The sequence below is a fragment of the Micromesistius poutassou genome (genome assembly GCF_964030765.1).
Source record: "Micromesistius poutassou genome assembly, chromosome: 3".
Classification (NCBI taxonomy): domain Eukaryota; kingdom Metazoa; phylum Chordata; class Actinopteri; order Gadiformes; family Gadidae; genus Micromesistius; species Micromesistius poutassou.
This window is the reverse complement of record NC_140273.1, coordinates 17,058,010-17,079,044: the sequence shown is the minus strand read 5'-3', so window position 1 is coordinate 17,079,044 and position 21,035 is coordinate 17,058,010. Positions and strand designations below refer to the sequence as shown.

General features: G+C 42.5%; 3 protein-coding genes and 1 pseudogene across 5 annotated transcripts; 3 read left to right on the top strand and 1 right to left on the bottom strand.

The window, feature by feature from the left end:
* The first annotated feature begins 1,059 nt into the window (after positions 1-1,059).
* On the top strand, positions 1,060-2,542 carry ndufb7 (NADH:ubiquinone oxidoreductase subunit B7). The gene is made up of 3 exons (XM_084464995.1): positions 1,060-1,316; positions 1,609-1,777; positions 2,380-2,542. The coding sequence occupies exons 1-3, from the start codon at positions 1,205-1,207 to the stop codon at positions 2,465-2,467; spliced, it is 369 nt and encodes a 122-aa protein (XP_084321121.1). The 5' UTR covers positions 1,060-1,204; the 3' UTR covers positions 2,468-2,542.
* On the bottom strand, positions 2,532-10,036 carry tecrb (trans-2,3-enoyl-CoA reductase b). Of its 2 annotated transcripts, XM_084464974.1 has the most exons (12): positions 9,978-10,036; positions 8,311-8,361; positions 6,708-6,759; positions 6,476-6,520; positions 6,178-6,281; positions 5,324-5,439; positions 5,068-5,173; positions 4,822-4,894; positions 4,678-4,721; positions 4,407-4,464; positions 4,211-4,299; positions 2,532-3,571 (listed from the first exon to the last, which is right to left on the bottom strand). In XM_084464974.1, the coding sequence occupies exons 1-12, from the start codon at positions 9,990-9,992 to the stop codon at positions 3,398-3,400; spliced, it is 927 nt and encodes a 308-aa protein (XP_084321100.1). In that variant the 5' UTR covers positions 9,993-10,036; the 3' UTR covers positions 2,532-3,397. The 2 variants fall into 2 exon arrangements, with proteins under 2 accessions (XP_084321100.1, XP_084321099.1); XM_084464973.1 differs by lacking the exon at positions 9,978-10,036 and having other exon boundaries at positions 8,311-8,623.
* A 749-nt stretch (positions 10,037-10,785) lies between these two features.
* On the top strand, positions 10,786-15,453 carry dnajb1b (DnaJ heat shock protein family (Hsp40) member B1b). The gene is made up of 3 exons (XM_084464975.1): positions 10,786-11,399; positions 12,061-12,650; positions 13,092-15,453. Exons 1-3 carry the CDS (start codon positions 11,189-11,191, stop codon positions 13,323-13,325), a joined length of 1,035 nt encoding a protein of 344 aa, XP_084321101.1. The 5' UTR covers positions 10,786-11,188; the 3' UTR covers positions 13,326-15,453.
* An 855-nt stretch (positions 15,454-16,308) lies between these two features.
* On the top strand, positions 16,309-20,290 carry LOC311340131 (annotated as a pseudogene). The gene is made up of 5 exons: positions 16,309-16,807; positions 17,471-17,641; positions 18,851-18,946; positions 19,818-19,858; positions 20,180-20,290. The product of its transcript is annotated as an uncharacterized misc_RNA (transcript).
* Positions 20,291-21,035: the final 745 nt, after the last annotated feature.

Sequence of the window (21,035 nt, the reverse complement as noted above, 5' to 3'; positions counted from 1 at the left end):
TGTTTGTTAAGATTCCATTGTTTTTAGAACGTCAAACAAAGCTGTATTTTGGTGGAGAGGCGTCGACCGGGGTCAGAATTGAAATGGTTTAAACTTTACGTGCAGCGGCCAGGTGGAAAATCTTAACCCGTCTGACATGCCACGGTTTCAATGCTGCACTCTAGAGGAAAACATTTGCAATGCCCATTGCCCAGGCTTAGCCACCAGGGGCCCCCCGTTTTTTTTGTTTGTTTTTTTCAAAAAGCTGGGAGGCCCCAGGTATCTTCTGTCACCTTGTTCAATGTGAGACGAGAACATGCATGTTTTCAGTTTCCATGGGGATACCTCATATTGTCTTTTTTTGCTTGTTATCTGGTATAAACAATGTTTCTAATAAAAAAAAATATAAACCATGGCTCTCGTTCCCTCATTGGTGTATGTGAAGCTCAGAAATACACAACTTCATCTAACAAAAATACAAATATTGCCAGGATTTAATAGGGTAATAAATAGTAGGCTATCAGAGGCAACGACTATATTTACAATTCAAGTCATCCTTCTCCAAATAATATAAAGTAGGCCTAAATATAGTATAGTAACAGTATAAAGTATTATACTTACGTATTATATATTATATATTGTTGCGTGTTTTTTTTTTGTTTTTTTTTACAAATATTTGTATTGTCTTTTTTCAACTACAATACAATGACGCAACACAAAACAAGACAAGGCACATCAATAATACTTGAAGAGGTTTCAAAGATGCAGATATTTGTGATACATTGTGCTGGTGTGGTAACTGACTACCATGGCTTACAAGGGGGGGGAGTAACACTATGGAATGACAAATATGTACATGCACAGATGGACACAGATTATACCCCTCATATAAAATGTATCGTTACGTGTTGATTGGGAAAGCAAATATGCGTTTATATTAATTTGTACCTCTTGTACTCTCGTATTCAGTGAAGGTGTAGCCTAGCGGCTGACAGGACCCTATGGGCATTACGTCCACGGAACGGATGTGCGCTGCTGTTTCACTTCGGAACGATTGGTTGTTTATTTCCGTTCCAGGGCGGAAGTACCTTCAGGTAGTTTCTGGAGGTGACCGAATGGCTGACAACTGTATAACAGTATAAATATATATATATATATCCAACAGGGTAGCCGCTGACTCCTGCGTTATTAGTTCTGGTGGTCTGCGCTGCCAAGACACTAAAACATGGGGGCTCACCTTTCGAGACGGTATATCACCGAAAGGGATACAGAGCCTGACCCAGCGAAGAAATACGACTTCGATCCCCTTTATGGATTTCCCGAAAGAAAGGAACGAGGTCTGTGTTTTGTTTTAATGCAAATATCTGTCATGTCTGCTCTGTGTACTGTTTGAAAATGGCTTCACTATCAAACATATCCATATGTATTTGTGAAAGCATCAACGACCTAGTCTCACTAATGTAATGCACCCATTGCTACAACCCTCTTGCTAACACCGTCTTCTCTGAATGTTGTCACCCATCCTCTAATGTCCCAAAACGTCTGTTAACTATCTAACAATCAGTTTTAAAGCACTGTTCGTATACTCCTGTTTGTGTTGAATCGTGTCATGTGGTCCCACTTCACCAGAGATGGTAGCGACCCAGGAACAAATGAACTTGGCCCGTCTACCGTTGGAGCAGAGGGACTACTGCGCTCACTATCTCCTCAAAGTCATGAAGTGCAAGAGGGATAACTGGCCCAACCTGCTCGCTTGCAGCCACGAAAAACATGATTGGGACTACTGCCAGCACGAGGAGTAAGTGGGATTGGAAAAGTTTGGGTCGAAGTGACACATGTTCTAATGTCACGCCATGATATCTTAAATACAGTAAATATTTGTACTATACTTACATTCTACAATGTCAAACGGAATGCATATAAATATAGGGCTGGGAAATATTCAAGAGTTTTGATTTTCTGATTCATGGACGATTTGTAAACCTAAAAACAGGAAGATATCGGTTGACATGAAAAAGCAATTCTGAACGTCAACTGTGTGTTATTTATTTTTATGAAGACAATAACATATTAATGGCATGACTCCTCACCCTATGATCTTTCATTCAAAGTGTAGCCAAATTAAATGAAACGTGTTGAAAGATGTGTAGCATTTCTAAAAATACCAAAACTGAGGCCCACTCAGAGTTCATATTAGTTGGTTGGTCAATATTTGAACTTCTAACTTCTTGAGTTGTGTGGTGGAAGTTTTCACACTAGCCAGAGATGACTTTACTCATGGTGACATGCATGAGGTGAAATATAAGCAGAAATCTAACCAATACTTCCATACAGTGTCTTAACTGTGGCCTAGCCTGGAGTAATCTAACACTTGTCTGCCCACATTGTTCCCCCCTATAGCTATGTCATGCGTATGAAGGAGTACGAGAGAGAGCGGCGACTCCAGCTGAGGAAGAAGAGGATTGAGGGCCAAGCTGAGGCTGCGTGATTAGGATCACAACTAACCCTTGAATTTCTGTGTATATACCTGTTGACCACAATAAACAGCCATATTTGAGCTGAACCAAGTCTCAGTTCATCTTTATTGGGGTCCACTGTAGTAGGCCATACTTGAATCACAAAAGGTTGACGAATAACTCATTTAATATGACAAATGGTCACAACAGCATAAAATTACAGTATATGATGTATCCAAATATCTGCAAGCAAATACGGCTTTTAGCCATATAACTGAATTCAATAAAATGATGTGCACATGAAGGAAACTTGAGTAGCTGTTAGTTTCTTGATCAAAGATAGTTGGACAATCAAGGTGGAATCAGAACACAGCATGCCAAAATTGGCTTGTATGGTCAATGTCTGCACTGGATTTTAAGAATGTAATGGAATAGTTTTTTTTTGTTTATGAATTGGTAGTTTAATTGTCTTGAAGTGCAACAAAGATGGGCAACATTTTGTTAAAGATTTTTTAATAAATTAAACCTTGACAAACAAAACCAAATTACAAGCACGAAGCTGATACCTTAAATATATCAATACTAAAACAGGACGATGTAAGGTTCTGTAATATTCCAAATTATTAAGCTAAATGACAATCCAGAGTTACAATTAATTCAAACTAATGGTTTTACTAAATTTCTGTCAATTGTTTAATAAGATTCCAAATAAAGTATTCTATCAGTTGACCCCAGTTAACCAACCTGATTCAATGAGGTGTCCAAACGCAGAGACAAAAAGGAAAGAATTAGAAAGGATGTTATTTTGTTTAGCTTGAAAGGAAAAGGTAACAGAATTCCCAAAAGGAAAGGGAATTTGATGGAAACATGTACTTTGCTTTTATAAAAAGGGGGAGGAGAGGGTTGGGGGGGGGGTAATGTAATGTTATGTACTGCTAGAGTAATGTACGTAATGTAATGCTCTACAGAACGAAAGGCAGGATGGGAGAGCGGAGAGGTGGGTAGTCGCGGAACTCTTTCAGGTAGCTGCGGTGCTTGCCCTTGGCCCACACAGTCATCTGGAAGAAGCCCACCACGGTGAAGAAGGCCACAGGCAGACACTGTGTCATCAACGTGAAGCCCAGCCATGAGCCAAGCTGCAGAGGGAGAAGCAGAGGCAACATTTTACTGGCAAGCGTTTACCACCAGAGGGCAGCAGATGAACCCAAACAGGTCCCATTGTGTGGACCAAGCGGGAACCATCCTTACTTTAGCTAGATTGTTGCAGGTGCACGGTGACATTTTGCATCAATTAAATTAATGTCTTTGGTAGCTTGACCTCAAAATATTGTTGAGGTCAAAGGAATTCCTTGACCTCAAAATAAGTTATACATACAAGACATGACTCATCCAACAAATAACATATTGGCATGCAGCGTTTCTCCAATAGTGCTTTTCCAGAGACATGGACATAAATCGATTCACGTCTTCACTTAAATAAAGAAATTCAACTGAAATAAATTGCACTAGTTGCGATACTGAAGTAATTTCATGCATCTGTTTGCCCTACGTATATCCCTATTCCTTTAATAGTATCTCTTACGGAAACAAATGCAGTGACACGAGCCCCCCAAACTCAATATAATACACAAAACCCCAAAGATGAGTACATTTTTCCCTGTCACGTAGCTTACAAAACGCTGCATGAAATGTTTGTTTTGCATGCTTGGCTAGCCAGGCAACAGACCCCTGCCAAAAGCCATCAACAGCCTAAGCATGCGTTCTGCAAGCGGTACCTCATAGGTGTAGTTGGGGCAGGATACAAGGAGGAAGATCCATGTGAAGGGGTTCTTCGTCGGGTAAGGGATCTTCCTGGTTTTGGAGCCTAGGCGGAAGGGGGAGGAAACCAGACACAGTGAATTCATCTTCAGAAAGCTTTGACAGAGATAATGAACAAGATCACTCGTACATCCACAGCACATCGGTCTGTACCTGGGGGGCGGAGGTTCCGGAGAGCGATGTGGATGGAGAAATTACCGATCTGACAGAACTAAGAAGGAATCAGATTGACAGTCTCATTATACATGGAAAACAAAACTAGTTGCAATAGCAGGTATTTCAAATGTTTTGGTGGTCACAACTGTTCCAGAAATTAGGAAATGTTTTAATTGGAGAATCATTAATGCCATTTTCTGGACCAAGAAAACAAGAGACATCAGGAAAAAAAGGAATAACGAAATGCAAAAAGTATTTGTTCTTTTACCAGGAACATGACGAGGGCTAGCCGGATTTGCTGCTCGCCGTATACTGCAATGGAAAACGAGTGGTTTTCAGTCAGACGTGACAAAAAATACAACACAGAACGTGCAACCGCCATTTGAATGCCTTTCTACATGCGTATACTCACTGGGTGGTGTGTACAGAGGGTGGTTTATATAATACGCCATCCAGGCAGCGAAGCCCCAGTAGTAGGTGCAGTTCTACAACAAAGTGAGAATACAGTGAAGATAATACAATTGCATTTCAAGGCTTTTTCGTTTTTCAGTTTCCGTCATTGTATCAACATGAAACACATGGCTGTTGAGTTGGGGGGGGGGGGGAAGGCACTTGTGATGCTAACGATGAGTACGAATTGTACGTTGGTTGCTCTCACCTTAAAGATGTTGCGCAATGGCATGGTGCCGTGAGAGAAGCGATGGACGAACAGCGTCTCCAGCAGCCTCTTCATGTAGTGGAACGAGTGACACATGCAGGCAAGGCTGCAACACACACACACACACAGGCAATTATTTTGAAGGACTGCTCATAATAAAGCAATTCAATGTCGGACTTGGGGAGAGTATATTCTAAATAGTCTCTTAGATCAAAGTAATTCTAGGTCCAAACGTGCATGCGCTGAAGCCACTCACTGTACGACCCAGTGTTTGCTGGTGGTGAAGTCATATTTGGGTGCATAGATGAAGGGAACCCGGAAATAAAACATGAGATAGAGGAGCAGTGGGCCGGCGTACTCTGTGAGGAACACCTTGGGGGAGGGAGCGGGGGTGGGGGGCAGAATGGAAGGATTTAGTGCAACTGCAGCGTTTTTAGAACCCCATCACATCATTTGCTTTGTCATTTCCACTCTGAAGAACCGAATCACACACACACACACACACACCAGTGTCCAATTCTTCCCTCTACCATTTATAGTCTCTCCTCACTCCTTCCGTGTCTCTTTTGTAAAATAACACATCGCTCCTCTAGAGGGGTGCATGGAAATAAATCAAAATGCTTTCTAAACACCAGCCAAAGCTTGTTATGACTAACCACAAGTACGCATGCAAGATGTCATGATGAAAAATGTGTGCTTCATCTTAACACAACGAATAGCAAAACTTAAAAGGTGTTTTTGCATTCACCCAATAAGTATAAATTACTAGTAAAAACAACAATTAGCCTACACTGCACTACAATAAGCATCCTACTCCTGTCCTACTGGATTTCTCCTACAGGACTTCATCATGGAAACGGCATGAATAAACCCACGTTCCACAGAAATGCTTGAAGGCCTCAAAGGATCATTGGATCAGACATATGCAACACCACTGAACTTCCGAAATCCAAGTCCAAATGTTGTAAGACATACCCACGGAACAGATCTTTTGATTAGAGATTTTGATTATTTGGTGGCAAAAGAAACAATGACAAAAATCGATCATGGTTGATCCATCTCTCTCTGTGGGTGCAATCCTCAAAGTGGGCCAGTTCTGATCATACTCACTGTGACCCAGCTGATCTGAGCTCCGAGATCCCTGAAGTAGAAGGTTGCAGTCGTTCCCACAGGGAGATGCTGAAGAACATCCTCATCCTTCAGAGATTTCCCCTCTGGATACACACACACACACACACACACACACACACACACACACACACACACACACACACACACACACACACACACACACACACACACACACACACACACACACACACACACACACACACACACACACACACGTTAGCAATGGATCCCCTGGCTATATTTAAACATTAAAATGTTAAATGTGGAGCGGTCGTACTGGCGTCAAGGCGGATGGACTGCCTGGTTGGGTACCACTTTGGATCTATAAAAGGGAAAACAGATGAAAGGAGAGCGGCGAGTTGGGGGGCGGGGAGGGGGCAGAGACAGAGAGCATGAATCAGTTGATTTTCCATGTTGACTGAGCCAGTCCCGCCCCCTCCTCATTTATCCGAGGTCATGTGACTGGGAGAAATAAGATATGAAGAGACATGTGGAGAAATTAAACTCACGGCTCTTGTGGAACATGGACTTAATCTCCCCGATGGTGGCGTTTGGCTCAACCTGTGCATAACATAACAATGACAAGAGGAATATATATGATGTCTCGGCTTTCCTTTCCCATATGTGTTAAATATAGAGGCCCGGGGTGGAGGGTGGAGAGGGGGGGGGGGGGGGGGATAAAGTGCAACAAACAGCTGGCAAGTGCAAAGAAACACACGCGCACAAACCCAAACACTGTTGACAGTTATAGAGTACCGTGCATCCGTTCATAAACAGTCACACACGCGTGACGGGCCAGCAGCCTCCAGCACCACCACAGCAGCCTCCTCTCGCCATGTATTACTTTGTTGGCAGACGCTTTTATCCAATGCCATCCACTGCTCAGTTACTTTCTATGGCGCAGCTCAGGCGCTGGGCACCTTTCTCAACGAGGGAGGCCGCCGGCATTGGGGATTGAACCCGGTAACATTGTGTGCCATAGTCAATGTTCTGTTTATGTTTATGCTTCAAGGGGAAACCGTTTATTAGAAAGAGATCAACATCGCCAGAGCATGACGTGTGTTGTTGACATGACAATAGTTGCCACTTCCCCAGTGGGGGGGGTCAACAAATGAGTGACCCCTGACCCCATGAAAAAGGTGGGTCCAGTGGTGACAGCCGTCCCCACCAGCCACCACCACGTCTGACCAGATTCCATTTGATTGAATATCAGTGAAACTGAATCTTGAGGCTGGAAGGGCTGCTTAACACGGATCACACACACACACACACACTAGAGTGGCGTTCCAGAAAAACAGGATCTAACCAAAAGATATGATTTGCCTTTCAGATTTTCAGAATCATTGACTTATTCCGTCTTTACAGTTTGAACTCTGACCTCACATGAAGGTATGGGTGTAGTAAAGCCCCCCCCCCCCCCCCCCCCCGAGGAGTCTCCCATATCTATCTCTGGATCTGTCACCACGGCAATACTGGCTCTCACCAGGTGTTAAGATGGATGATTACCATTCAGCCTAGTCGTTAACAGGCCAGAAAGCCATGCTAATCCAGCAAGGTTGGGACCTGATACCTTGGCGTCCCAAGGAGGGCTTCTGGTAAGACTAACACCGCTGTAACCCAGCCTGGCAACCAAGCCGGACGGCCGGCCACACCATCACAGCATGTCACATAAAGTGTACTTTGTACACTTGCCTGACTTAGTTCATCTATCATCTATCACAATAAAAGCCTAACGACACATGAATTCAAACCTGCAATGGAATATATGTTTCAATTCAAACCCAATTTGACAGACAATATTAGATTGTCTTTTTTTAATCTGAAGCCTATTGCTGACCTACTGCAGTAGTGTGTCTGTCTGTCTGGGTCTGTGTGCAACATGTTCCACTCACTAAAAGTCACTCCCATAGAGACCACAGCCCAGCACGGGCCGGCCAACCTGCACCTGTTGCATTTAGAGTACACAGGCCAAGTCCAGTGCACACATAGGCAGGAGCAGAGAACAGTAGGGGACAACCTACACTCACGACAGCTGAGGACAGTCCACCCGAAGAGAACAAAAGCGTGCAACGCTTGGAAAAACGGCATTGGTTATGAAAGTCTTATTCTTACCTTGTCCAAGAAGCAGAGCTTCCCCTTGGTCTTGGCGTCCAGTATCTCCACCTCAAAGAAAACAACAGCTTTCTTAGGTTTCTTCACAGGCTTACGCTTGGCAGGTGCCACCAACGGGGCCGCCGCCGCCCTGTTGGCTGCTTTTTTGGGGCCGGCGGCCTCTAGTGCTAGGGCGTCCATGTCTACCCTCCTCCTCGGCTATAGTAGTCCTTGTGTGAGCTTCCCCGATGGGCTTTCCCCGCACTGTTACTTCCCTCCGTCTAGCCTCCCACCAGAAAGAACCACTGACCCATTGCATTCAGCTGTGGAAATAACTGTCATTCTCTCTCTCCCTCTCCCTCTCTCACCCACCCACCCACCCTCTAACACTCTCTCTCATTCCTTATGGCGCTTTTTTTAAAGTGGCAGCCGACTCCTATGAAGTAGAAACGTGCTCGTGCTACCATGAAGGAGCAACCCTTTCCTCGAGGAACCTGTTTATTTAACACATTTATTTTCTCCTCTCGCCTGCTAAATATAAACATCTACCGCTAGGGCTAGGGCAGACTGCTTCTCCACAGAACCCCCTCCCCTACCTAACTTCAAGGTATGGTATTGTCATATGCACTGTCAATCAGGGATTAAATAACCTTATCCAAACACGTCAATCAGCTTCCTCCTTAACTCTTGTCTTTATCTATGTGCATTTGGCCAAAGGTATCTTGGGCCAAAAGTATCTAGGGCCAAAGCTACGTTTATAGATACATTTATATAACCAGGAAGTACGATTCCTTTGACTTAATTTATTTGTTTAAAAGTTACTTAACAGAATGTATACATTGCTGTAAGAAAAGCTTATACGTCTCCAGATTACAGGAGGCGCTGCAAACATGATTCTCTGGCGTCATCTGGTGTACATGGCGTGGCACTTGATCAAATTATTTATGATCAAAGTCATTGAAAAAGGGACCCAAACCACCAGGTCAATGTTGTGGTGAAAAGTTCAACGTATGTCTGCTTAATTAAAAAAAAAAAAAAATGTATAACTGTCCCTCGACACATATGGCTTACATTCCTCCCACATGTGTATTTGAAAGTCTGGTTGGAGCAGTTCCTGCCTGTATGACTAGAAAAATCCTGCCAGGTAGGTTTCACTTGGGGGTGTTCAGCACCGTTTTCGGGGTCTACTTTTAGTAACTGACACGAAATACAATGTTTTAAGTCTACACAGCCTCAACCTGGTCAAATAAATTGTGCAAATTAATCCTGCTCAGAGTCCGAAGCCTTGACTGTTGACCTGCAAGTGCGTTGAGCAACGACATGACAGCTAGGGCCTCTGGTGCATTCTCACCAGGGGCGGCGCATTGTTCCCGACACAATGGAGCTCCGTCTCTTAATATTGTAACGATAATGTCGTTATATTAGGCAATGCGAAACCCGAATGATTTCTGATCGCAATATGGTGCTCATATCCGCCTTCTAATCAGATTTACATTACACCATGAGGCCACACTCCCATTACATTGAATAGGAGGTAACAAGCATATGGGATCATATTTCCGATGTTGCTGATTTCTCCTACATTCTCACGCAATATTCGTATTGTGCTTTGCAGTGTCCTTATTTATCAATCAAACTGTGAATAATAACGCCCATTGACGGTTTTGAGTTTCAAATACACTACTTACCTCGTAGTGCTTCATCTTGCTAGTTTGCAACCTCTTCCTTTATCCCACTTGTATGACAAATGTACTCTCCAATCGGGGGAAGGTGATGCGGGTCGAAGGGCGTCTACTACTGCAGTCTCCAGCCAATCGACACGGTCCGTCGTCGAGTATATACGCCCATTCAGGAGGTTGCATCCAATAGGATGGGCGAGACGAGAACGCCTGGGACTGAGGTCGGCTGCATGGTGGTGGTCACTGGTTAGGTTAGGTTTTGTTAGGATCCCCATTAGCCTGGTAAAACCAGCTATTCTTCCTGGGGTCCTCCTGGTCAGCTTAAAGTATTGTGGTGACCGTATAGGTATATTATAATGAGGTAACAATACCTGCAGAAAGGAAAATAATGAAATAATAATAAATACTTGAGGATTTCCAAACTTTGACGTGTTGTATTTATTTATATAAGTTGATAACTAGTGAATATTGTCTTAATCGTTGTTCCATATTGTCGGGTATTTAATTAATTTCCGTTTAGCCTACGCGAGTGTCCCATTTTGGACACCATAATGTCTTTAATGTGATCCTCCATGGCTTACTACGTCATTAACACGGATAGGCTTACTTCTCGTTAGGAAAACCTGTCGAAGTCTTTAAACAATCGGGACGTTGTCTAAAGTAAGGTAAAGTAGCCTAAGGTAAAAGTAAACATGCTCACTACCCCCAAAGCTTGACGTCAAATGTGCATTCAAACAAGTCTACCGGACGAGCGGAGGCCTGTATGGGGGCGTGGAAGTGTTGAAGTGCTTGACCCAGACATGGACACGGTGGCCCGGTCCGGGCACAGAGACGCATGCATGACGCCACCAAAGAGTTATTCCGAAACAGCCCTATGATAATAACAAGTCTATGCACGGCACAACAATGCTCCGCCCACCCGTGGGATCGTCCGGCGTGGGTGTGTGAGGAACTTCAGAGGTATCGCAACACACCCTGGGAGGATTGAGGCTGTTCTGGATTATGGGAGAACATTCTAGAGCTTTCTGTGTATCTGGGTACAAAATAATGTCCCCGGGTGCTGGACGTTGCCATTCACAGTGACACCCGGGTAGCCGTGCGTGTGTGTTTAGGATTAGTGGGACTTGTAACCGGTCTGGTTACATTCGTGTTATTACAGGTTCGACTTTTCTATTTGTTTCCAAGGCTTCTGCCTCCACCAACCCCACTCGGCTGTCGACATGGGGAAAGATTACTACGACGTGCTCGGTATCACGAAAAGTGCCACAGAAGACGATATAAAGAAGGCTTATCGTAAGCAGGCTCTTCGGTATCATCCAGACAAGAACAAGTCGCCGGGAGCCGAGGATAAATTTAAAGAAATAGCAGAGGCGTATGACATTTTGAGTGACCCCAAGAAAAAAGAGGTCTATGATCGTTTTGGTGAAGAAGGTAGGTTCAGTTGTCATTCAAGGCAGGTCGAAATGTCAAGAAGGGTTATTCTTTAGAAAATGTAAAGCTCAAATAGTTATTTTTTTACGTCAACAAAAACATTTTTTTATTAGCTTGTCTATCCCGTGTCGTGTATGGCGGGCCGATCTGTGACAACATGGTGCATCGGGTGCTATTGCACCTATGCAACAAAGTAAACAGAAACCGTGTTTGTATGAAAGACGCGGGATCTGGCGTGGGACATAGTTATCGAATTATCGCAAGGCTGCGTTTAGGCTATGACAGCCCGCGTACATTATTATGGAATGGCAACATGGAAACGAATACTATTTTTGCTGTCAATCACATTACCATTGGAGTGGACGCACGCCAAGGAGCTCGCGCCGAATAACTCCAATAACCAATTTTAAGAAAGCAAATTTTCTCAAAAGCCATTACACTAACGATTGGAGATTGAGCGAAACTTTTCAGATTCAGAGTTCCGTATAAAGTGCGCCTCGATCCCGATCAAATGTCACTCAAGTCAAGCAACTAAATAACCCACACCCTTTGATAGGCTGCATTACTCAGCTGTGCACTATCACTTTAGGTCTGTTAGACACGATAAAACCCAGCTAGCTGGTGTACTTGTATCTCACTGCCCTGCTCTCTTCCTTTCCAGGTCTGAAGGGGGGAGGAGGCCCGACCGGGGCGGGTCCCGGTACCTTCAACTACACCTTCCAGGGGGACCCACATGCAGTCTTTGCAGAATTCTTTGGTGGACGTAACCCATTTGACCAACTATTTGGCAGCCGCAATGGGGGCTTCCATGAGGAAATGAACCCAGAGGACCCTTTCGCCCGCTTTGGGATGGCCGGTGGGGGGCTGGGAGGGCTCCCTCGCTCCTTTAGCAGTGGGATGGGGGGCATGGGAGGGGGCACTAGTTTGACCAAACGTCAGGACCCCCCTGTCGTGCATGACCTCCAAGTGACCCTGGAAGAGGTGTTCTCTGGGTGCGTCAAGAAGATGAAGATCTCCCACCGGCGGCTGAACCCTGACAGGCGGAGCTGGAGAACCCAGGACAAGATCCTGGAGGTGGAGATAAAGAAGGGATGGAAGGAGGGGACGAAGATCACCTTCCCCAAGGAGGGCGATGAGACGCCCACCAACATCCCGGCGGATGTTGTTTTTGTTTTGAAGGACAAGCCCCACCCGGTGTTCCGGCGAGACGGCGCTGATATCATTTACCCCGCCAAAGTCTCCCTTAGAGACGTAAGTTAATACCACACAACTTAAAATTGATTGTACGTAAATGCATAAAAACGGCATGTGTAGACACATTTTCCACTCTTCAATGGGGCCGTTTTGAAAATCGGCCTCTTCTGACATCACAAGTGGGCGTGTCCACCTAGAGGTGTGCTGGATAGATCAGTCCACCAGCCCACCCAGTGGACTGTAGCAAACGTTGCTCATCTATCCGTCAGGCATCGTAGTTGGACACGCCCACTTGTGATGTCAGAAGAGGCTGATTTTCAAACCGGCTTGTGACGGCTAATCACACTCACACCTGGTGGTAAAAAACCTTTAAATTGATCGTACGTAAATGTATAAAAATGTGTCGACACATTTTCCACTCTTAATGTGATGGCTGGGCTTAGAAACGGTCTCTCTTTATTTATTCTCTCTTTATTCTGTCTCTCCTCTCCCCACCAGGCCTTGTGCGGCTGCACCGTGAGGGCGCCTACATTGGATGGCAGGACGGTAACCCTGACAACCAGCGACATAGTCCGCCCCGGGATGAAGCGACGGGTCACCGGAGAGGGGCTACCTCTTGCTAAATCTCCCGGTCGTCGGGGAGACCTAGTGGTGGAGTTTGAGGTGAAGTTTCCCGAAAGTCTCAGTGCCAGCGCACGAGGGACGATTTCCCAAGTGCTTCCACCATCTTAAAGTCACGCCCCTTCCCAGAAGGACATTCAAGACTTTGAAATGATCATATAAATGTCTGGCGCCGGGCTCCCATGATAAATTCCTTTCACTATAGATCACAAGGATAGCGCATATGGACCACCCTGGCATTAGACAATGGACAATAGAAGGACAGATGTAATCTCATCAAGTCTTTAAAGTTATTGCAGTTTGCTCTACCGTCTTCAACACAGCATTTGAAAGAAAGTATTTTTATTTTTTTATAAAATATAGTCTGATAATATATTGGGGTATTCCTAGTTTTAGGAATAAGTGTGTTTATTTGGGTGTATCCAAATCGAATGAGTATTGTTTATTTTGTTTTATCAAGGGGAATTAACACAAATTATTAATTCATGCTTTTTGAGTTTCTATGTTTGGTTTCACTTAACATGTTTGGGAATAGATGTTTACACTGCCAATTGGTGCTTGCGGAGGAAAACGTCATGACACGACACTCCCGTTTGTATGTTGACATGAATGTGTACAATGGTTATTAAAGGAGATGCATTACTGCCAACAGTTCGATTTCACAAGCATAGTCTGTGTAATTTTGTCATTCCAAACCAGCTTAACATAACCACATGTATTACTGGAGATTCCACTTTATTTTTTGTAATTGTGTTTGAGCATTAAAACAAGTGCATGAGTGTAAAAGACCAAAACTAGTGGCCGTTCCTTTCAAAGAGTAAGATTGCATAGTTTATTTGTTTTTTAAAAGCATTGTATACAATATTGGTAAAGATTGCACTATGTGACGTAAATGTGTGTGTTGTTGGTTTCTGTGACCTTTATCCTCAGATTATCTTCACTTGCTACTCATTTATGGCAGGTTATGTTATTTAGATCCCATTTATGCAATGAAATTCTAGACAAAAACTTGCTGTTTCTAAACAAAGTTGACGTATCATATAGATTGTATTTAATCTAAAGTATGAAGAGTTTAATGTACACCATGTAGATCTATCTGCTATAATCATGGCCTCGGCGGCAGGGCCTACTTATTGGAGACGAGTGACTTTGTATCTTGATTTGGACAAATTGATGTTCGTTGGTGATAGAGGAGAACATTCATTTCATGCAGCAAACAGTGGGACAATTTATTGAGTTATCTCTAGAGAAACCTTGAAGAGAAGAATGTGGGTCTGTTGTCTACAGCGTAAAGCTTGCTACATGGAAAAAATTGGCTCCAGACCTATGGGGATGAGACCTGCACCCCGTGATATTGTCAGCAGACTTTTGTTTATCTATCTCGCCAGGCAGTTTTTGAGGTTCATCTATGTCCCTCACGCTCTCTCTTGCCTTCTCTATCTCTTACTCTCAAAGGCTCTTGCTCTATTTCTGTCCCTCTTTGTCATCTCCCTGTCCCTCTCTCTCTCTCCTCCCTCTCTTTTGTACACTCTCTTCTATCCATCTCTTTGTTGGCTCACTATCTCGCTATCTCTCCAAACACACTTGCTTTAAGCTCAATAGAGACATCAAACCAAGGACTTTTGTGAGGGTCTTAAGCTGACTTTCCGGCTGATTTAAAAGCGAGAAGATTAACAGGAGATAAACAACATCCTCTTATATCTTATTTAACTATCCAATCCCACAGAGAAAAAAGGCAGCCCATTGTACAGTTGCACTTTTTATCGGCCTTTGGCAATCTTGTTAATCAGCTTTATTTTTATCGTATCATGCCTTTTCTCCTAATTTGGTTTAATGGCATCACATGGAACATGAGTATCCTATGCATTGGAATTTTTACCCTGTCCGGTAAGTTGAATATGTTTTTAATCTAATGTGAACACTGGTTTAATTTCTGTATGCTGCATGTATTTTTCATTTCATTGTCATGACTGAAAAGATGAACATAGCAGTTAATACATCAACTGCATTGGGATTTTACTTAGCACTGTTCTGACAGTGACCGACAATGGAGTACACTTAAATGTGCTATGAAAGGTAGCGATCATTAGAGAAAAGTTTGGTGAGAATATCTATTCTGGTTCACTGCACCTGGTTCTGTATTCGCAAAAATAGAGATAAAATATTGTATTTGTCTCAAGTTTATTAAACTTGTGGTTAACCAAAAAATTACAATATGGGAGGGTTAATGTAAAGATTGCAATCCCTTGTTTCATTCAAAAAGGGTGTAAGTCAAGGATATTTGGTTATAATTGAGTCCACTCTTGATTTCACAATTAATTAAGTTTAATTAGTTAATTGAATGAAACCGTCGGATGTGCCTGATTCTGCAAGTGTTATTTTCTCAAGTGTTATTTATTACAAATAAAGAAATCTCTGATGTTTAATTAAATCGATTAAAAAATGATCTGATCTGATATGATTTGTGATATTATTGTGCAGTGCAACTGCCATATTTGTATTACCCGTTAAATAGTATACTGTCTATGGTTACAAAGCTAATACTTGTTATGGAATAATATTGTTATACATATATAACTAACAATTACATGTAGCTTAATTATCTACATACCTAATTATCTACTAGTGTAAAGCCATTTTGATATGACATTAAAATAAAAAAACATTCTATACTAAGGAAACAAAAAATGTTAATTAGCCATGGTGGCAATAGAGAAATACAAATTGTACCTCAACTTAGCTCTCCTCTAATTTCTGAGTAAAGGCATAAACTAGAACCCAGTTCAACATAGTCCACACCTTACAGACCGCTCCCCCAACCTTCCAGCCAGTACAGGGACTCCAATGTGTGAGCATGTCTTGTGAGGTTGGAGATGATCCGAGTGTTTCTGGTAGAAACCGTTTAAAACAAACAAACAACACCATAATGTAGAACAGGATTTGATGACTGTTATTCACTGCACCATTGTGTTGTCTGGACTACACTCGAATAGTTAACAAATCAACAGTTACTTAAACGCACTAACAATGATTTTGATTGGAGACATTGTTGTTCCACTTATACAAACTGACGGATGCAACGCAATAATTCTCACAACCAAGGCAGAAGCAATGTTCTAGTGTTATTTTACTATTTAACAATATAGGTGACAATTCCTTTGATTCCATTTTAGAAAAATGCCTCAAAATTAATGGCCCACATATTGTAACCTGTTAATTTGTTCTCCTAGCTTTGTGTACAGCTGATCCTACTACAGCAGTACACCTCTCTCACCACATGGTGAGAGAGGTGAGTGGATATGTTGGCGGAAACATCTCCATCCAATGTTCTGGTGAATGGAGCACTGCAGGGAGCCAGTCGTACTTGTGCAAGTCCTTGTGCTCAGGTGAAGACATGCTCATTCAGACGGATGGAACACAGGCCAATGTCACCCAGAGGGGGAGATACGTTATTGAGCGCGGTGGAGTGGATGGTGCGTTTACTGTGACTGTGATGAACCTAGAGAACACAGATACAGGGAGCTATCACTGTGCATCAACCAGAAGGTCAAAGGTGATGCACCAAGAAACCTACCACCTCAAAGTCCTGGATGGTAAGTTGAATTGATTGAATTTACAAATTCCTTATCTGAATGAACGTTTCTTTGGTAAATAGTGGAATCTGTGGAGTGTCTGCCCATTTCAACGAATAGGGCCTATAGAAAATAGGCCCTTACCGCTGTCGGACTAACAATTGGTGGATTGTAGGCCTACTAGCTGGACTGACTCATAAGCTGTGTTCGAAATCGTTCCCTATCACGGATATAGTGCACTATATAGGGTGCTCGCCATTTTGTAGTGCTGTTCGAATTCTCAGTGGTTAATTTCATTCACTATATAGTGGACTATAAAATAACCAAAATTTGAGTGAACATACGATGTTCCCTACATGTTACTCCCGTATACCACAATGCAATGCGGGCCCATTTACTGACGCAAATGATGTTCAGAAATGTTCAGCGTAGTGTCTGAATTCTCATTTGTAGTTCACTATATCATAAACACTATATAGGGAATAGTGAGTGAGGGACTAGGGAACGATTTCGAACACAGCTCTTGTGTTTCAAATCGCTGTTGTAAAGCACACACACGCACACACACATTTGACCATGGGCCAATGATGATGTTAAGACTACTGTGTTTGTTTAGAACTCAAGGCGTTCACCGCAGTGATCTTCTCGAGGCTCATTTCACTGTTCTTCTTTGTCTCCTCAAAGCTTTAACTGTTCCTCTTGGGCCTTTGCCTTCCACCATGGCCCCTGGACCCGTGACTGAGCTAATGCCTCCAGACAACCATCCGTCAACTGTCAAGTCCCCGGCAACATCGGTAACGCCGCCACCGCACGGAAGACACAAGTTGAACCAGGAGGCAGCAACACACATCACAGGTAAAGCAATTTTTACCCTCTAATTAGTTTATTTTTATATTGGACAACAATTGTTGACATTGTTGTATTTGCAACTGCCCTAGCGTTTATCACGTGAGACTTGGCAGAAACAAGGTTTTCATTAGCCTAGGTTACTGTATATTTATGTAATTTTGTATTTTACAGACCGAAAAATCACTTGACTCCTCTCAAAATGGCAGAGTACCGCCAACAAATCCCCCCATGCCATCCCAGCCTATATGTAGGCTATTGTAGGTTGAAATAAAAACAAAACCCAGGTTGGGTGTAGGCCTGTTGATGAATTGTTTCATTAATGTAATATGAAGAATGATTAATCTCTATAAACAGATATCTATCTGCATATGAATGGAGAATCTGCAGGCAACGGGAAAGATTTTGGTATTGGAAGACAAAATGTTGTATGGACCTGAAAAATTTGGAGAAAAAAAAAATATATGACCTTTATACGGAAGAGAAGGACCAGGCATCGGTCTCGGGTATCCGTTTTCCATTATCCGGCTACACCCGAACCCCAGAAATATTGTCCGTTGTCTCCAGAGGGAATCGTCATAGCAATGGTTTCCAAAATGTAAGAATGATTGACAGAAGGAATTACCTCTATCATCATGTGAGTGAAGGACTTTTATTGAATGCCTATAAAAGTTAATAAATGAAACAGGTGAAAAGCATTTGTATATCAGATGTTTAACACATTCCTCCGGGGTCAGAATATTTTAAACCTAAAAGTATTATCAACATAGGGGTCTCCATGAGGTCTGTTTACTGACACCTATTGGCAACTGTCTGCACCTTCACACTAATTATAAACTAAACAGACTGCATTTATATTACAGTTTTCTATCCTGTGGCCACTTAAAGGGCTTTACAAACGCCTACCATTCATCCATTCACACACACATTCATGCACCGACAGCAGTGTCAACCATGCAATGGAACGGCCAGTTCATCCGGAGCAACGATGGTTATAAACAATATAGTCAAACGCATAGAGAGATAGATGATAAAGATGCATATAGAGACAAATAACTGTAAATATAAAGAAATATAAATAATATGCAAAACTCTGGCACATCCAGATTCACAACATGCCTTATTGCCTATCATTGGATGATATAAAAGCAGAACCTGTGGGAAAGTTTAGGGTTACACAAGCCTATAGCAGGTGTACAGATGCCTGTCTCTGTACAGGTACCATGGCGGTCATCATCATCTCAGTGAGCCTGGCTCTCCTCGTATGCGCTCTGATCCCTGTCATCTTCTACGGCCGCTGGAAGAGCACCAAAGGTAGCCTGACAGAGGCTCGCACACACACACACACACACACACACACACACACACACACACACACACAAAAACACACACACACACACACACACACACACACACGCACAAAAAACACACACACACACACACACACACACACACACACACACACACACAAAAAACACACACACACACACACACACACACACACACACACACACACACACACACACACACACAAAAACACACACACACACACACAAAAACACATACACAAAGATACACACACTCACACCAAACAATAGGGATGTAATGATACACTCAGCTCCCAATGCAATAGGCTATGATTAACATGATTAACAACTTTAAATTCCTTATTTGATTTTCTCATCTGTGGACAAATTAAACCTGCTATGCAGAACAACATAGCCTATGTGCAACTGAAATTGTACTTAATTGTAAATAACAAGATAAAAATAATAGAAATAACTTAATTATTAAACCAAATGCAAATCGAAATAATTAAATAGAAAAATAAACTAAGACTTTTATGTGCATCTTGGAATTCACAGGTTTTTCTTAGAGAACCAGTGATTGACCAGTGAGAACCACTGTTTCAGATGTAATTCAACACTGTGAAAAATTAGTTTTGGGCTGAGAGTTTTAGGAAAGACGTGTTATCGGGGTCGTGTTATCGCCCTTATGATACTTTTTTAGTACCGACGTTGTGTAACTGTTATGAGTGTTATAATAAGGAATGTTGTATATGAAATGCGCCACACACCGTTGCATTATACTCTAGGTGCCCGAGAACCCTAACCCTCACTTGGACAAGTACATTAAGAACACGTCCTTTTATCCTTTTCTTTTATCATGTCCGTTTTATCTTTAGGTCCGAGACAGCCAGATACAGAGAAAGGCAGGAGAGCAGAGGTAAGGGACCTTGTGAAAGAAGGAAGTGTTACAACTAAATAACAATGTCAAGATGCATCTCCTCTCCTCTAATGATATTTGTCACATGGTGCAGTCATTAAACTAGTGGAATGACTCTAACAATACTTTCCACAGGCTGCAGTCATTAAAATACTGGATTGATAGTTTCGAGGTTCCCTGTGAACCAAACTTGTTTAAGCCTGTTGATAATATTTTACTCTGCTTAACCATAACCAAACCTGATTTAAACTATAACCATAATCTATGTATTTCAGTGCTAAAACACAATGGTCTTGAACCCGTGTAATCTGCTGCATGTAGGATGGCTACATGGAGAACCATGAAGAGCAGGAGATGGGGACGTGGCCCGAAGCAGAACACATGGACCCAGAACCAGCAGATGTGTCCCAATGTGCTTCCATCTGCCAGTGACTGGAACCCTTAATTCTAGAGGGGAAAACATGAGCAGTTTTGGGGGTTGTTATTGTTATTCTGCAATAGCATTTTCTACTATACAGTGCAAATTCAAGTACATTGAAAACATTTAGTTCAGCCGATCAAGTGCTTCACTTCGGGAAACGAGAAGCTTACCATTTTCACAGATCTCAGATCTCATTGTGCATATGACCGAGAACTGAAGACAAGTTCCTTTTCCTGTCGTGGGAAGGCCCATACATAGGTACAAACAACTTCTATGAACATGATGTCGGCTCAGATTGAAATAAAATCGTCCTTCACTCTGTATTGTGTTTACCAAAAAAAAAGCTTTTTGATAAAGGTATGGGGATTTATAGGGATTCTTTGTTGTGTACCTTTATACAAGGGCAACACATTTTTCCATAATTGTATCTTCTCACCAAGAGTGTAATTGGGTCATTCATATGTTTTTTAAGCAATTTTTAGTAAAAATACAAGAATCTGGCTTGCATGTTCAGACAGTCTCTTAGCTTATTTCATTTATTTATCTGTACATCTATCTATCTATCTATCTCTCTTCCATATATATATATATATATATGAGATCCTCTGAGAGATCTAAGAGGAGATGCATGAGGAATACTTATGTTGTTTGCTTCACATAAGCTGAGGTTTAGGTGTGTGAGACTTTCGACATGAAAGAGGAAGGGTTTCTGAGAGTATGTGTGTGTATATGTGTGCGTGTGTAGGTGTGTGCAAG

Bases quoted from the DNA above. Each gene is read 5' to 3' on its own strand.
- ndufb7 (XM_084464995.1), top strand. From the start codon at position 1,205: ATGGGGGCTCACCTTTCGAGACGGTATATCACCGAAAGGGATACAGAG. The intron at 1,317-1,608 runs GTCTGTGTTTTG...CCACTTCACCAG, and splicing joins TCCCGAAAGAAAGGAACGAG to AGATGGTAGCGACCCAGGAA. The intron at 1,778-2,379 runs GTAAGTGGGATT...TCCCCCCTATAG, and splicing joins GACTACTGCCAGCACGAGGA to CTATGTCATGCGTATGAAGG.
- tecrb (XM_084464973.1), bottom strand. From the start codon at position 8,490: ATGGACGCCCTAGCACTAGAGGCCGCCGGCCCCAAAAAAGCAGCCAAC. The intron at 5,440-6,177 runs GTGAGTATGATC...CCCTCCCCCAAG, and splicing joins CTCAGATCAGCTGGGTCACA to GTGTTCCTCACAGAGTACGC. The intron at 4,465-4,677 runs GTAAAAGAACAA...ATTCCTTCTTAG, and splicing joins TAGCCCTCGTCATGTTCCTG to TTCTGTCAGATCGGTAATTT.
- dnajb1b (XM_084464975.1), top strand. From the start codon at position 11,189: ATGGGGAAAGATTACTACGACGTGCTCGGTATCACGAAAAGTGCCACA. The intron at 11,400-12,060 runs GTAGGTTCAGTT...CTTCCTTTCCAG, and splicing joins TGATCGTTTTGGTGAAGAAG to GTCTGAAGGGGGGAGGAGGC. The intron at 12,651-13,091 runs GTAAGTTAATAC...TCTCCCCACCAG, and splicing joins CCAAAGTCTCCCTTAGAGAC to GCCTTGTGCGGCTGCACCGT.